Source organism: Plectropomus leopardus, chromosome 22 (genome assembly GCF_008729295.1).
Source record: "Plectropomus leopardus isolate mb chromosome 22, YSFRI_Pleo_2.0, whole genome shotgun sequence".
NCBI classification, from domain to species: Eukaryota; Metazoa; Chordata; class Actinopteri; order Perciformes; family Serranidae; genus Plectropomus; species Plectropomus leopardus.
In genome coordinates, this window is record NC_056484.1 from 22,244,393 (window position 1) to 22,261,793 (window position 17,401).

Below are 17,401 nucleotides of genomic sequence, written 5' to 3' on the forward strand. Positions count from 1 at the left end.
TTTTTTGGGGGGGTTAAGATAAAAACAAAAGAACAGCCATTTAAAGTTGGATGCCCCTACCCTACTCTGGGCCAAAAGTGCTTAAAAATGAATTTGACATGGCTTGTAGGCATACAAAAAGGGAGGGATGGAGAGCAGGGAGAAACTCTCCTGATGAACAAATAAACAAAAACATTACCAAAGCCAATTGACCACAATTGTGCCATCTGAAAGCGGTGGTATTATACATTTCGTGGTGTCACAGGTGGCCTAACTGGTGTGTGCTTCCCCTCATAGATGGAGCTGCTTACCCTGATTGAGGGAAACCCATAAAGAGCAGGGCAGGAAGATCAGATCAGCTGGTAGTCCTGTTTTCGTTGCTTTGTTTCTGACAGGTTTAGTTTTTTTGGTGTTTTAGGTTAGAGGGTAGAGTCCAGATCCTACGACCCTTTGTGGGTTGCTCTGGGTGTCTTCACTTCTTTTTTATTTGGTTCTTTTTGACCGGCCCACCAGCCTTTTGATGGTAGCTTTTGGTAGATGTAGCTTGTATTTTTTTTTGTAAATAAACCAATGTTGATTTCATCTCCTCCTGAATCCTCTTATTATGTTTAGACCTCTTATCATGAGCCTGTCTGGGGGTCCTAACAGTACTGCAGAAGAGACAAAGACAGGGACAAAGTCTAACCACGCTCTCTGCCACTCTCTCAGATCAGAGCCAGGGTTCCTTCAGCTTCAAGCAAGTTAACAATTTTTAAATTCCACTCAATTAAATTTACAACCAATTTTACAGTTACCAAAACTGGAAAAAAAATTAACACCAATTACTTAAGAGTTATGGACAATTTTGCCCAAATGATTTATTCAATATAAAACTTTTTTCATTCACGTTAAAAAGTTGGTGACTTTTCAGTATGGAGCACATAAAATATATATATATATATATATATACATATGTGTGTGTGTGTTGTGTGTTATAAAAGTATCAATTCCTTGAAAAAAGCTTCGTCATTTTTTATTTCACTGGATGTTGTAAATGTATGTGAGTGTTGCTGATATACTTGATGTTAAAATTCTGTACATTATTTAAAAAAAAAACAGATACTACCAATTATTTTGAGATGCAATGTCAGAAAAAATGGTTCATAATATCCTATTTCCCATTGTTGAGCATTTTTAAGACTTAAGATTGCAAATCTGCAAAAATTTTTTTAGAAAAAGCAATAAAAACACACAAAATGAATTCATGATGAGATATGAATAACTTAATGCTAAAGTAAAATTGACTGATTTATAATGTAATAATTTACATGGTATTTATACCATGTATAAACTTTATAATTGAAGGTATGGACTTCTCTTTGCAGTGTCTATCAAAATCAGGGATTTGAATCACTGGATGGATGAATGAATGAATAATGTAATGAATAATGGATTTAGAACAATCATATTAGCGAGAAAAGGGTAGGGATTTGTGCAAAAGTTTTTTTCCCAAAACGGTTTTAAGTTAATCGACAGCCAATGGAAGGCACCGTCTCCACATTTAAGAGGAGACTTAAGACTTTCCTCTTTGATAAAGCTTATAGTTAGGGCTGGCTCAGGCTAGTTAGGCTGATATAGGCCTAGTCTGCCTGAAAGAGGGATCCCTCTTCAGTTGCTCTTCGTGAGGTTTCTGCCTGAGGCAAATTATAATTTGTGATGATGGAGTCTAAATAAAATTGACCTGACAATTTTAAAATCTATCTATAGATTTCCAGCATAGTAAATATTTAGTCTTGGTGACTATCAGTGATTTTCTAGCAAAGAAATTCTTCCAAGAACTTCTTTTAGGAACCTGTAACTTAATCTGAATTTGAATTTGAGTTCCTACCCTCAAACAAGTCCCTGCTCAGGAGGTTGTACTGTCCAGCGGTGCAAGAACTGTTTGGGGTAAGTCTGTGCACAAAAATCAACAACTGACATTTTGAAAAACTCACAACAGCAACAAAGGATATACACTGCAGAAAACAAGGCCCTGAGAGGAAATTTGCAATAGTTCCTGGACTTCCGAGCTGCAATGATTAGTTGAGTAATCAGTTAGTCAATGCACAAAAAAATGAATCAGCAACCATTTTGATTGACTTATCTTCTAAATCAAAAACACCAAAAAATGTCTGTTGCTAGCTTGTCTAATGTTAAAATGTAAATGTAAAATTTACAAATTTTCCCAGTTTATGTTTCAGTAAGCTGTAGCTCTTTGGGTAATGGATGCTGTTAGACAACACCTGAGGAGTCCCACTGAGTTCTAGGAAATTATACCAGGTATTTTTCACTGTTTACAACAGATTCATTGCTTGCATGAAGAAAACAACCTGCAAATCAATCAAAATGAATAGCTGTTGAATTCAGACCTTACTGAAGTTACTGGGACTAAAGCTTTTAGGAAATAGTTGAAAGGGTTTTATATATTCAGTGTGATGGACCATCCATCTGCAGCAAGTTTCAATATTTTCATATCTATCTCCAATGAGCTGAAACCAATGGCTGTCTGGAAGGACAGAAGTCAAGTTAAAAGTGATGCTTTTGAAAAATGGCCAGTGGTGAGGTATTATTATTCAAACATGCAAACCCACTGGTTCCAATTTATGTCAAAGAACCGAGCAATGTGTATGTCAAAGAACAAAACGGTTTTCTTATGGTACAATATAACCTCCAGTAGATATTAGTTGACCGAGATGATACCATAGTTTTGGAAAAGTTTCTCCCACCATCCATCATCAACTATCGATAATAGACTGAAAACAGCTGAAGCTATGGTTTGATTTAATAACTTAAGTTTACTGATTTCTAGTCTAATCATAGGTTCTTCCTAAAAGAGAAGACATGGTGCACTGGACCCCTCTGAAAACTCAAAATTACAACATCTGTATGAGGTTACACTCTTGATGTGCAGACATGGTACCAATAGAGTGTTATAATATCTATTTTATGCATTAGTGAGTGAAAAGTAAATCAATAGGGAAGCCCAACCATTTCACACTTACACAAGTTTACTCCTTAACATTGCGTTACTGTAAAAACAGTCATCTCTCAGCTCTGTTGGGGCTTTGACAAGTCTGAGAAAATAACCCTGATTATGTCACAGTGATGTCATCAGGGTTACCTCAGGTTTAAAGGAAAAGGAAATGCCTCTTATTTTTCTTAACCTCTAACTATCCAGTTTTTGATGGGTTTATGCTCTATGTAAAGAAAAAAGAAACCTTAAAGGAAACCCCTACTGCATATGAATTCAGATCAATTAAACTTTTTTTTTAAAAAAAGCTAAATGGTCATCAAATGATAGTTGATGGGTTGTGATGGTACATCTGCCAGTGCGTAACGTCTCTACCACTCAATACTACTCAGACTTCAAACAGAAACCAGAATGCTTCCGATGCCAAAATCTTGTCCAGTTGTCTACAGACTCTACATACATATGCAAGTTAACTGAATAACAGTTGATCATTGACATCTCTAATAAACAAATATCAGTTTATAGAGATAAGCTAAAATGACTAGAGCACAAAAGAGGAAGTTTGGGCCCAGACATTGGGGGGCTACACCACCACCACTCAGGTACTGTCTGCTGCTCCCAGAAGCTTCTCATCATCTTGTTGAGACTGACAACTGATGGGTTCAAACTCGCCTCAAGTCGGACTTGGACACCACAAACTGTCGGCTGAAGGTAAATGTGGTGGTTGACCAGGTAAGATGGCTCTCCAAGCAGAAGTGGCTGTTTTGCAAGAACAGTTTTTGGAGCTCGGCCCATACTTGGGATTAAAGAACACATCAACCTCTACAACACAGACATAAACAATTTTTTTTTTATAGAGATCAACAGATTATTGGCCTGGACATTATTATGGTCGATAGTGGAAATCTTGCAGATTATCTGAAAAACATTCAATAAAATTTGATACATTAAAAAAAATTTCAATTCATTTTTTTTTTTAAATGAATACATTATTAAGTGTAAAGAAAGTGGGAGAAACTTCAGGGAGCTCTTTTTATTTTCTCATTTTTGATTTAAATTTTACTTGACTATAAAAAAGTTGCTGGGAACTTGCTGTATATGATGCTGAATGTTTCAGTTTCAGTTGAAACATTTGCTTAAGGCATTTAAATAAAGTTTTGTGTCACAGTTTGTTATACTCCAAATCCTAAATATTGACAGAAAGATTTTCTTTTTTTTTATTTTAATTTAGCGATCTCATTGACTACTAATAAGCGGTATTGATATCGGCCCTGAAAAAAATATTTGGCAACCCCTAATCTGACTTTTGTCCTCCAACTCTATGGATATGCCATAATAAAATCACAGTATACTAGCACGTCTATATTATCCCTCTGGAGCTCTCATGCTCCCGAAAATAGACTATTAAACTATGCCACTGTCAAAGTGACATGTCCGCAAGAAAACTAATAAGGACATGAGAAATACAGGAGCCTAAAAACGAGGCCGGGGGCCACATAAGTGAAAGGGACAGGTCACAGAATGGGACATATGTCATTTTATGTTTGGAACACCATCGCCTGTGTTTGAATGATATATTTATAGTGATATTGTGGATGAAAAACTTAAAAAAATGAATGTGATGTAGCAGTGAGGCCTCTGACCTGCAGACTGGAGACAGATTTCCAGGCTCGGATACATGGTCACTGTGTATTAAATGATGAGGTCACAGCCTGACTGATGCTTCAGTGTGAGTGTGTGAGTGTGTGAGTGTGAGTGTGTGAGTGTGTGTGTGTGTGTGTGTGTGTGTGTGTGTGTGTGTGTGGACGTGGGGGCGGTGATTGTAAAGCCTGTAATCTAAATAAAAGTGTAGCTCAATCACACCTCAAAAAAAAAAAAAAAAAAAAGAAGAAGAAAAAAAAACACAAGCACGACTTGAGTTAGCCTCCACCTCCATCATCACCATCATCACCACCACCACCATCCTCCTCCTCCTCATCATCATCCTCATCCCTTTGAGGTATCAGCGGATTGGTGAAAATGAAACTTTGGCCGCATTACAATCCGCTGTTGTGCGTTCGAAAAGCGCTGTAATTGCGTGTGTTTGTTGCGTCAACAGCGGTGTGTGTGTGTGCTGTGTTGGCGCACCAGGCTACAGCTGCAGTGAGCCTGGAAGACGAAGCCAGGAGCAAATGGAACAGAGCAGGCCCGAAATAAACACAGGCTCCGCCGAATAAAACCTTCCCCTCCTGCTCGCCTTCATCTGTCGCATTTTTCCCGTCCGGCGGAAGAAGCGGCTCGCGGACAGCCCGCCGTTAGCACCAAACCTCCCGCACCGTCCGCCGTCTCGCCCCCTGCACCGCATCCCCCGCGACCCGTCTCCCAGCCGGTGTTTCCTGAACATTTACATCCAATTACCTCCGCTCCGAGCCCGTGTCCCCTGCGCGAGCTCCCAGCCCGCTGCCCCCCCGCCGCCGTGCCGCTTACCTCCTCATCCTGCGGACCTCCGGGGATCCCCGACGTGCAGGAGGAGTCCAGGCCGGCTCCCAGCTCCTCCAGGCCCCGCTCCCTGCCCGGCTCCCGCTCCACGGTGTCTCCGTTAAAGACGGGCGGTGGGGACTCGGCGCTGCTCAACGCCGCCATTTTAAACTGCGAGAAACTGAGTGGAAAATAATAGAGGGAAACGCAGGCTGGTGCTGAGGACAGGAGGGGGAGACAGAGACAGAGAGACACAGAGACACAGGACGGGGCTCGCGACCAAGCTGTGGACTGGCACACAAGCACGCTATTACTACTGTTAACACGGCACAAAAATACTTACCAGTAACAATAATAATAATAATAATAATAATAATAATAATAATAATAATAATAATAATAATAATAATAATAATGTGTTAATTGTACCAGTAACACATCATTATTATTATTATTATTATTATTATTGTTATGTATGTAAATTATTAATGTACCGGTAAATTATTATTATTATTATTATTATTATTATTATTATTATTATTATTATTATTATTATTATTATTATTACATTATCAGTGGTAGGGAGTAATTAGTTACATGCAATTGGCAAATTAATTCATTTTTTTAATCATTAGGGACTGTTCGTTATTGATGAGGGGGTGGCGCGGGAGTGAAGGACAGAGACAGGACGAGGCTCCCAGCCAAGCTGTGTGGACTGCATGGCACACTATAACTACTGTTAAGAAGGCACACACTTATTTATAGCAGTAATTATACTGACATTATTATTATTGTCATTATTAGTTTTATCAGTGGTGGAGAGTAACCCATTAACTAGTTTTAAATAAGCAATGTCTATTCTACAGTTTCTGCCTAGAGTAAATGGTGTGAATTTGTATCTATTTAAAGTAAACGTGCCTTTTAAACATTGCAGGATTTAAAATTATTATTTACCATCTATTGCACGTCTGTCCGTCCTGGAAGAGGGATCTCTCTTCAGTCGCTCTGTCCTGAGGTTTCTTCCATTTTTCCCCCAGTTACAGTTTTTTTGGGGGGGAGTTTTTTTCCTTAGTTGATGTGGGGGTCAAAGGTCAGAGGGATGTCGTATGCTATAAAGCACTCTGAGGCACACTGTGATGTGTGATAATGGGCTTTACAAATACATTTGACTTGACTTGATTGACTTAAAATAAACACAAAGCACAACATTTTTAAGTTGAATGTCCCTCCCCTAAGCTAAATTAAAATCAAATGTAAAACTCTTCCTGATGCTCAAAAATAATTTAAATTGCCTTACCCATTTTGCACCATTCCCACAAATAACAAACAGTCCCTTAGCCAAAGGTTATCCAAAAATAAAAAGCTCCAGTGCGTAGGGTTTGTGGCCAACGAAGACGTAATATTCAAGACTATGATTTCATTAGTGTATAATTACCTAAAAATAAATAAATAAATTAGTTTCCGTTACCTTAGAATGAACCATTTGACTACATAGGGAGGGGGTCCTGCTTTACACAGTTTACACAGGTTTCTGCTTATTACTAAGAAAACAGTGAAGCTTATCTGTAATTAAAAAAAAAAAAAAAACATATCTCCCTAGTACTGGCAAATATTATATTGGGTGAGGATGAAGGCAGTGAGGAGTACGCAAAGCCACACAACAAGCTTTGCAGAGATTAGGGAAGCATTGATTCCATCCTGCAGGCTGCGAGTCTCCAACCCTCCTGTAGGTGGAGATGGTGCTTTATCACTTATAATTTCATTCTGCCAATTTTATGACAATAGATATGATTGAAACTATTATTTTAACCATCAATGCATGAGACAGGACCTAGACACCAGCTGATAATGCAGGGCTCTTCTTGGTTTTTATTGTAGTGTAGTGGTGATATATATATATCTATATATATATATATATATATATATATGACAAATTTATGAGAAATTAATCACAAGAATGTGCTCGACAGGTAGTGTGACCTCTGAGGCCTGTCGGGGGCCTAGAGCAGTTGTTCATCCAAGCTTTTATTCACACTGTAAGCTGTGAAATTGACCACCAAAAGTCTATTTTTTTAACAAAGTTTGATAAAACCATATGAAATATACAAGTCATTACCAACACGTGTGCACTGTGTTTTTGTTTTAAACTGCAGCGTTTCTGGATAGCAGGAAGAAAAAGCAATGTGGCATTCCTCATTTTAGGTTTACTTTGAATATTCTGAATATGTTGGCTCTCCAAATTATTTTTTCCACAATTCAGGTTAACCCTTTGAAAGCTGAGCAAAATTGGCTTGGTGTCTTTCAAAATCACAGAATGATGAAGCAACAAAAAATGGCCCAAACATCAGCAAGAAAAGGTTACAAAGAAATTTTTTTTAAAAAGAAAAAAAAATTAATTTAAAAAAAAAGCAACAAAAAAAGAAGATTTAAGAAAGTGCCAATTAAGATACATCTCTATCAATCTCTCTATCTATCTGTCCATATGTTTTACACAAATTTAAATATGCAATTGTAGGAATTATAAATATGATTTTTTTCTGGGAATTTTCCCTCCCTATTTTTCCTAATAATTTCTCCACAGCTAATTTAACACTTTTTTCTTTTCTTTTTTTTTTTTGTTTGCTGGACATTTCTTAGCAAGTTGATTATTGCCTTTTTCACGTTTTTAAAAGAAATGAAACCAATCTGTCTTGATTCCAGATGTTTACATGCTTGTGAAAGGTGTCTGAAAGCAGCACAGCAAAACTGATACAATCCAGGTTTTAAAGAGTTAAACCGAAACCAGCGGACACTCGCAGAGTTGACATGAGGCGCAGTACACCTGCCATAGACCAACATTTTTTATTTAGCCATGAGTATTGAAAAGAAATTATATTACATAGTATTTGACGTGCTGTATGGACTCTGTACAGTTTCACATTCTGTAACTTAAAAACAAGAGATTGAACAACATTCCCTCAAAAAAAAGGAATTCACATCAATACACCCAACTCAGGACGTTTCATGTGTGATGCTGATGAAGGTAATATTGCTGCCAACAAAGAAAATCCTCTGATGAAGCAGCAGGACGGTCGTGGCTAAGCCAGAACTGTCCCAGTATCAGCAGTCAGTGATGGTGCGCACAGTCCAGAAAAAGAAACACAAAGCAACTCATTTCTTCTTGGTGGCTCTCTTCCCCTCTCCTTTCTTTGGTTTCCCTTTCCCTCTCAGCCTCCTCAGCCGACTCATCTCATCCTTAAAGTCTTCATGCTCGTCTCTGAAACAGAAGGGAAAATATTTTATTCAAACTTTAATGCCGTTACTGAGTCCACACAAAGCTCCAATTTTGTCTTTTTCACTAAAATACCACTTTTATTTAAAAATGAATTCTACATTTTTGTTTTTTTTTTGAATTCATCCTTAAGCCACTGCTAATGAAACCCTAGACTTCCTGCAGAGATGTTTCACATTAAAATGCTTCCAGCAGCTCAAAAGGGCAAAATACATCGTTGTAATAGAATAAGTTTCTTTTAATTTTACTTTTGAAAGCCTGAAACTTATTAATCTGTAAAATCTGATCTTTTTTTTTTGGGTCATCAATTTTTTATTTCATTTTGTTCAAAGTATAATAACAAATAATAATAAATATTATGACAAAATATTAACAGTATATACACAGTCATATCTCATCCATATATATTTCCATTGACAAAAGAAAATTTAACCCTCAACAGCTGAATCTATCTGCCTCTGTCTTGTCTGTTTGGTCCCGTTTACTGAAAATAACATTTTAAAACTTGTCATACACTGCAGGGCATTATTCCCCAACAAAAAAAATAGCCCAGTCTTAACTGGTAATCTGTGTTTTACAGTCTGATATAAAGTCTCTCCAAAATAAAATTAATGCAAGAGCTTGTTCCACTCAAGTAAAAGGAATGTAGTGCAATCTACATTTAGCAATCCAACAGCAAAATAAAAAACAATGTAAAATTCTAAAATTCAAGTCACTTTTAGGAGGAGTAACAAAAAAAACAGTTACTCTTTGTTACAGTAACAAACCTCAAATCTAGCAGTCCAACAAAACATCTTACAGTAAAATTAGTGCAATTTGAATAACACTATAACTTTTCTCTAACAGAAATAATTATAACTAGTACATTCTTTCTGCATCAAAATAGTCCAGCCTTAACTGGGCCTTAAGGCATACGCTGCCTGCTGATATGAGTGCTGTATTTTTTATTTATAAGCACATATTCCCACTCATTTATGAAGTTATACAAGCTCCTGCACAGCTGACAACCCCATCCTGTAAATGTTTCAAAATAAAATGCATTGTATCAGCAACTGATGGCATTCTGTCCACAGAGACACAGTCAGATAGCTTTTGTTTTGAAAGGGAAGCAAGGAAGTTGAGGTAAAACAAACATCTTTGTATTTCCTCATCTCTGTGACAGAGAGAGACTTTAAACTGCAGTATAAAGTGGTATAGAGTCAACACTGCAGCTGAGACGCAGCTCAGACGCGCCTGACAAGCACTGCTCGGGCGAGCAGTGTGCACGCTCTAACTTCATATACAAGCGCCGAAACAAAAACAACACACCCGGCACTGCTCGATAGATAGATACAATAGTTTGGGCACATCAGTACCTGAAGAGTCCCATGAAGCGGAGCTTCTGCATCATGGCATAGTAAATCTTGTGCTGTGGGTACCAGTCATACACCTCCTTCCTCTTGGCCAGTGGAGTCTCCTTGAACAGCTGGACCACCTTCATTGACTTGGAGTCTGTCGGACGCACCACGTCCCCGAAAATCTGTGCGCTCAGTCTGGCCATGCGCATGGCGTAGCTGGACAGGCCGGCCATGACTGCAGAACAGAGCACAGAGAGGAGTGAAAAATTGAGACATAAACTCTATTTATCACATGCGTGGGACACTGACAACAACAACAATCACAATTTGGGTTTGCGATATTAACCCTTTAACACCTGGACCGTCATCAGTTTTCTTGTGCTGCATTAAGGTGCTTTTTACAAGCATTTTAACCTTTGAAACTGAGAAAATTGGGTTGATGTTTTTTCAAAATACAGGATAAACATAATGAGCAACTTTGCAAGAAATATGCCGCCAACTGCAAAAAAAAATAAAATCAAATAATGATAAAAAAAAAAAAAAATAAAAAAAGTGACATGGAAATAATACAAATGAGAGAAAAGTGTACAGAAAGCTATATTTACAATTCTCTTAATAATATATTTAAACTTATGGTTAAGAAAATAATTTAAATAAGAAAGAAGATATGTGTTGGCACTTTCTTGTGGTTATTTTATTGTTTTGTAAATGTTTGTTTTTTTTTACTTTACTTTTTTCTTTTTCCAGTAGTTTTCTTGTTATGTCTTTTTGCTCGCTGCCTGGTTTTTGAAAGAAACCAACCATATATATATATATATATATATATATATATATATATATATATATATATATATAGATAGATAGATAGATAGATAGATATATAGATATACCGTACACATGTGTGCGCGTGTATACATATACATATATATATATATTTTCTTTATTTATTTATTTATTTTTTTTAACTGATGAAGTGCACAAGTACAAATCTATATACATTGAAAAGCATTGTTTTTCATTCATGTCTCTATCTGCTGGTGAGCCATCACGATAAGAGTATGCACAAAATGATATTAATTTTACAACAGAAAAAACTTGATCACTAAAATTAGGTGAGGAACAAAGTGGACAATAACGACATCGGTTATTAGCTTCATGAGTTGTTATATATCGGCATACCGGATATCGGCTAAAAACAAAACAAACGAACAAAAAACAATGTTGTGCTTCCCTTGTCCCCATTTGTCAACTTTCACGCTGACGTAGTGTTCACCCTGTGAGTCGAAAATATGAACATGTGTGTTTTTAATTTTTCAGTCGTCATATTAAAGCCAGACTTTGAGGTTTTAATTCTCCTAAACCTCGATGAACCCCTCACGCGACCACATGATGTAAACCAGCCTTCATGTGTAAACAGTAACAACATGGCGTCTTACCTGAGACTGCAGGAAACACACGCCGCTGTTTACTGAAACCCTCTAAATGAGATTTAAACGCTGTTTTAGTTAAATGAATTAAACTGTAAGAACGTTTTAACTAACAGTAACCTTCACACACACCGCCATCACAATCTCTACTGCGCATGACACATTTTCCGTGAAGCTGATTGGTCAGTTGCTTTCACTTCCTGTTACACGGCGGAGTGGTATTTTATTTTTAATACTATAACTGGTTTATAAATTACACAGAAATTTAATAATTTTTGTAATTATTAATTAACCCCTGTCATTAAAAAAAATTGTCTAAGGTATCTTTTTTCTGTATTAATCGCTTGCCGGAAGTCCGTCGCTTTTAAGAGTTCCGGAGCGCTCGACATGTTTTCCACAAAGTTCCGGCTGTCAGCCGGCTGTTATAAGTTTATTTGTTTGTGTTTATTTGGCTGTTTATTTGATGACATCTTCCCCGCTTAACACGAGGCCACAATAAAATGGGTAAGATAGCTCAAAGCAATTTCCAATGTCACCAGATTTCAATATAGAGGTCATTTATTCATCATCACACCCTCCTGCTCTTTACGGCCAGCCCGTCTGTTGCAGATGAATCAATAAAAAAAAAAAAAAAAAAAAAAAAGTTTCTGACAAAACTAGTTTTATGAATTTTGTTCTTGGACAGTGTATTATAGTGAAATTGGTCACTCTACTTCCACTATAAGGTTTACATGTTGTTTGTTTGTTTGTAGGCTACGCTCAGAGGCCAAGTTGTGTTGGTAACATCAGTAGAGTCATGTCATGGCAGGAGCTCTCTAAAAGCACACTGCAGCTTCTTTCTATCTGTACAGCCATGTCAAACATCAAAATGTTTGCTTTGTTGACCTGCACTCATCTACTATGTTGACGCCACAAAGTTTTTTGGTGAGGGTAACTTTTCAGTTTTTAAATATCAAAGGTAGAAAAGTTGTCTGTGGAAGTCAACTACCAACATTGCAAGAAATGGCCCACAAACTGCAAGTAATTACCTGATTACCTGAAATTACCCGAAAAGTACTTTTTAAAAGGGGAAGGTTTTTAGAAAATGAATGAAAAAAACTTTTTCTTTTTTTTTAATAGCGTATTTTCAGGCAATAATCTTGTACTTTTTTTTTCTTAGTTCTTGCTAAATTTTAGGCTATGTCTTATCAAGTTGCCCTCTCGCTGTGTTTTTGAGAGAAATCATATCAATTTGCTCACGTTTCAAAGGGTTAATTAATGTATTTGATAGGAGGAACACTGAATATTTTATTATGACAAAGAAACTATATTTAATTTAGATAATAATAATAATAATAATAATAATAATAATAATAGTAATAATAATAATAATGAGGAACTTCATTTGGAGAGCACTTTTCAAGCAAAAGCACAAAGTGCTGTCCAAGATGAGAATCCAAAACCAGAAGCAGTAATAATAAAACCTCTGCATATACATACACCTACTTACACACATAAAGACATACATACAATATATGTGTGGATACTTACATATAAATATAACTGCCAATGCATAACCACAACACACACAAAATAACTCAATTAGAAGAAATAATAGCAATAATAATAAAAATGATGATGATAATAATAATAATCATAATAATAACGACAATAATAATAAGTATTGTTGTTGTTGTTGTTATCATTATTATTATTATTATTATTATTATTATTAAAATAAGTAAGTGAAATAGAATAGTAAAATATCACTAACTGTCTTTTCCACCATGTATTTGTTCATGTTTCAAAGGGTTACAAGCACTTTAAAATAGATTCTAAAAGAGACAGAAGCCAGTGCAGTGAAGCCAAAGTTGATGTTATGTGCGGAGATTGTTTTGTTTTGGTTATCAGTCAACACCTGCTCTGCTTATAAACCCCTTGAAACCAGGATTTGTTTTGTGCTGCATTCAGACACCTGTCACAGGTATTTAAACCTTCGAAATGTGTGAAAATTAGTTTAATTTCTTTCAAGAACATGGAAAAAAGGCAATCAGTAACGGCATGAATTGTCCTGCAAATTGCAAAAAAATAGAATTAAAAATTGAAAAAATAGTAGAATAGTATTTTTTTTTAAAAAAGTAATAGTAATAGAGAGGAGATGGGATAATTAAAATTTAACATAGATATTATGATTATATATTTAAATTTTGGTTAAAGGAAAAATGGTAATTTTTATATGAATTATTTTTATTATATTTTGGCACATTACAGGTCATTTCCCATTTTGTTATGTTACCTCTTTGGATCATTTCTGTTCATTTTCTTGTCAATTTTTTGTTCATTTTTGGTCATTTTCTTAAGTTGCCCATTTCCCTTTCTCCCATGTTTTTGAAAGAAATCAAGTCAAATCATGCTCAGGTTTTAAATGGGTTAATCAGGCTATTTAGTGTCTTTACAATTTATTAACAGCAGAGGGAGCCAGATGAGAGGAAATAGAAAAGTGCAGCCACAGATTCTTCTGGACCCTTTTACAGCTTCAGCTGCACAGCAGATTTATATATTTATGGAATGACATAATTATTTTTTGGCCACTCGGGGGCAGCGGAACAAGAAGAGAAGACAACACTAATTTAATTTCCCATATCCTCCTTAAACAAAGTCGCACATATGCTGAAGTTCTGTGGTTTTATAGAGTGGTGAGGTAATAAGTCCTTACATGCAGAAGTCTGTTAGCTTTTTTGCACATCCAGTTCCCCCGTCTTAAAGTCTTTGGGTTTTTTGAATGGATTTTCAGTAAAATGCCTTAAATAAGGTCTGTGGTTAACACAGGCTAAATATATTCAGACGTTTTGTTCTGCTACATAGAAAGCGTCCATACAAAAGTACATAATATCACTCAATGGAAATGCAGTCATCTCGCAATTGTGTTTTATTGAAATGTAGAAAATATTGCTTAAGTTTTGCACAAATCTGTGATTGAATCCCACCTTGTGTCTGTCTGCTGTTCAGTGTGGAGCAGGCAGTGCACAGTGGGTTAATACTCAGCTGTCGGCTGCAGCTGGAAAGCAAGTTGATGAAAACTGTGACACTGAACTGCAAAAAGTAAAGTTATGGGCTGCTGTACCAAAACAATGAGCTGAAAATACATGTTGACATTCTGAATCACGGTGATTTTGTGTCATCACTGAAAGTGCAGTGTGATTATAAAATGTGATACATTGCATTGTTGGATTGTACCTTTTTTTAAAATTCCATTTGAATTTCTGGAGCAGGAGTCAGAATAAATATTACAGGAGCAAACAGGGAGTGATTTTGTTCTTCCACAGGTAAAATCACAGCATTACCTCCAGCTTCCCAGCATCTTTATTTTCTCACCCCTAGGAGTAAAAGGCATTATTATGAGAGTGGAAAGAAGCATCTACAGTGTGATAAAAATAATTGGATGAAGTGGGAAAATACTAGAAATAACCTTAAAGGCCCTGAAAACATATTTTCTCAATCAGCTCTGCACAGTTTTCTCTCAATGTTAGAACTCGTTTGGTTAATTAACAGAACAGATTTCTGTATTTCTATTTTTCTGCGTGATTCTTGCTAATTAGAAGTGACTGAGGCTCGGTTAGAAAAAGATGATGCCCCATGATATCGTACACCAGAAAGAGAGTTTTGCAAAATTTGAATCAGAAACTGCAGACAGGTGATGGGCTGTTTAGTCACTGTCAGTCAAATGTGATCAAACTGCACTCTGTTCTGATGGATAAGCTGATTTTTTTCAAGTGTTCTGAATTCCTAATAATGATACCATAAATGATTTTTTAAATTTGCTTATTAGCCCGTTGAAACCTAAGAAAATTAGACTGATGTCTTTCAAAAACATGGGAAGAAGGCAGTGAGCAACAAAAGAATGTGAATTGCAACTGTGAATGTGAATGAAATGACCCAACACTTAACAAGAAATTAGTAAAAAAAAATACAAGAAACTTGAAAATTAATCCTGAAAATTAAAAATAAATAAAATAAAATAAAATAAAAGGTAATAAAACAAGGCAAACAAGTCATGGTGAAAAGTCCTTATAATATTATATAACTCTGTAACATATTTTAAATGTGTAATTATGATAATTATGTTGTTTTTTTCCTACACATTTTCATTTTCATTTTCCCCTAGCTTTTTTGTTTTTTTAATTTGTAAATCTAATAATTTCTTGCAGTTTTTGGAACATTTCTTACCAAAGTTGCTCACTGTTCTTTTCCCATGTTTTTGAAAGGAATCCCACGAATTTACTCGGGGTTCAAAGGTTTAAATATGTAACATGAGAAAGGCATCACAAGATAAGTGATATTGCTCAAGGTTTGAAAGGGTTATTGTGTGGCACATGGTGTGGTAGTCTAAAAGGTTTAGAAATGATAGTAATTATAGTAATAGTAAAGTAGAAAATTATCAAGGGTAGGTGTGTACACTATAAAATAAAACATATTAACAGTATCAGTCTTCCGCAAAGAGCCCTGAAAACTGGAGGCAGCACTCTTCCAGTGGGCCCCTACTGACCCCAACAACCAATATTTGTATATTAGGTGTATTCATAATTGAAGTCACAGAATTGAAGTCTGACTGTGCACAAGTTTATTTGGTATAATGTACCTGCACAATAAATGGCCTTCTGAAAGAAAAGACTTAAAGGGACAGTTCACCCTAAAATCTAAAAAACATATTTTTGCTCTTACCTTCAGTGATCCTAAAGGCTTCTCTAAAAGATCAGCACATGTGCTGCTTCATCATTGCAATTTCGACACTGTGATTTGGCATTGACTATAATGTTGGGATGGGATTTGGCGGTCCTCTGGCAAAAATATTTGTGCATCAAACAATTAATGTCCTGCATTCTGGTGATTTTATCTGCACCAATCTGTGTCCCTGTATAAGTTTTAGGGATGCACAATACTGGATTTTTTTCTGATATTTGATATGCTGATATTCTAACTCATTTTATTCAACTGACACATCGCTAAGCCGCTTGAATGCCACGAGCCAATCACATTTCGTGCAGCTACACCATGCACTTGGACATCCTGCTCGAAGACCTCCACAGAAAAGTATCCGAAATTTTGATTTTCCTGTGGTTTTATTTAAATGTATGTAGTTATTATTTAAAAAGTGGTCAAATCATGTGCATGGGGTAAATGCAACACTGATACGAAGTATCCTGGAAGGCCAGAGAATGGAGTCTATTTTCTCCCGTTCCTTAAACCTCACATAAACAGAGCTAAGTGTCTCCTTTGGATTCAGCTATGTAGCAGACCACACAGTCAGTTCAGATGTCTACATCTGTTCTAAGGTAAGCGACACAGTGTTAGCAAATTTTGCTGCAAAGTCAAAAATAAATATAACCTTATACATTATGTTAGCATCATGTAACTTCACCTTGCAGCAAACTCTGCTAGGTAACGTTAGCTCAAGTTAGCTAATAGCCGCTAACGTTATGGCCACCTTTTGTTTCATAATATTAAGCTCATCATGTTATCTGTTCAACTTAGTATATTTGTTCTTTGATAAGCGTACATTAGTGTTAACTGTAGGAAAAGTTCGTAGTTAAAGCCCACCTAACTGAAAAATGTTAATGTTAGCTTAGCTGTAACGTTACAAAGAAAGCAAAGGCTGGCTAACGCTAACACCACAGCATAGTGAAGACACTTTTGATGGCTTCTGTGTGAAATAATGAATTTCTGTCCCCAAAACTTTTGTCTTGGACACTGACAGCTACCATTGTTAGTTCTGGCAGCGCACCGACTGAGTGCGAGAGCCCTAAGGCGGCGGGGGTTAGCGATAGGTCATTTAGCCACTTGTTAGCAACTGTCTTTTTTAACTCACATAAAAACTTCAAAGTTTGTGAGTAGGGTATTTGACATAGAACAAAATGTGAATGCCTTTTCAGCTAGTGTCAACCACGGACCTTATTTCAGGCCA

At 36.3% G+C, this 17,401-nt stretch overlaps 2 protein-coding genes across 5 annotated transcripts in view; both read right to left on the reverse strand.

Annotated features, from left to right (window-relative positions):
- The window catches only part of braf (B-Raf proto-oncogene, serine/threonine kinase), a 28,237-nt gene extending 22,646 nt beyond the window's left edge, over positions 1 to 5,591 (reverse strand). For all 4 annotated transcript variants that reach the window (XM_042511095.1, XM_042511093.1, XM_042511094.1 and 1 more), the window contains exon 1: positions 5,435 to 5,591. In XM_042511095.1, the coding sequence (XP_042367029.1) occupies positions 5,435 to 5,590 (156 nt within the window). In that variant the 5' untranslated portion in view covers position 5,591. The remainder of the gene's footprint in view (positions 1 to 5,434) is intronic.
- Positions 5,592 to 8,247: 2,656 nt separating this feature from the next.
- Positions 8,248 to 11,598, reverse strand: mrps33 (mitochondrial ribosomal protein S33). The gene is made up of 3 exons (XM_042511652.1): positions 11,470 to 11,598; positions 10,052 to 10,268; positions 8,248 to 8,681 (listed from the first exon to the last, which is right to left on the reverse strand). Exons 2-3 carry the CDS (start codon positions 10,264 to 10,266, stop codon positions 8,576 to 8,578), a joined length of 321 nt encoding a protein of 106 aa, XP_042367586.1. The 5' UTR covers positions 10,267 to 10,268; positions 11,470 to 11,598; the 3' UTR covers positions 8,248 to 8,575.
- Between the last annotated feature and the right edge of the window lie 5,803 nt (positions 11,599 to 17,401).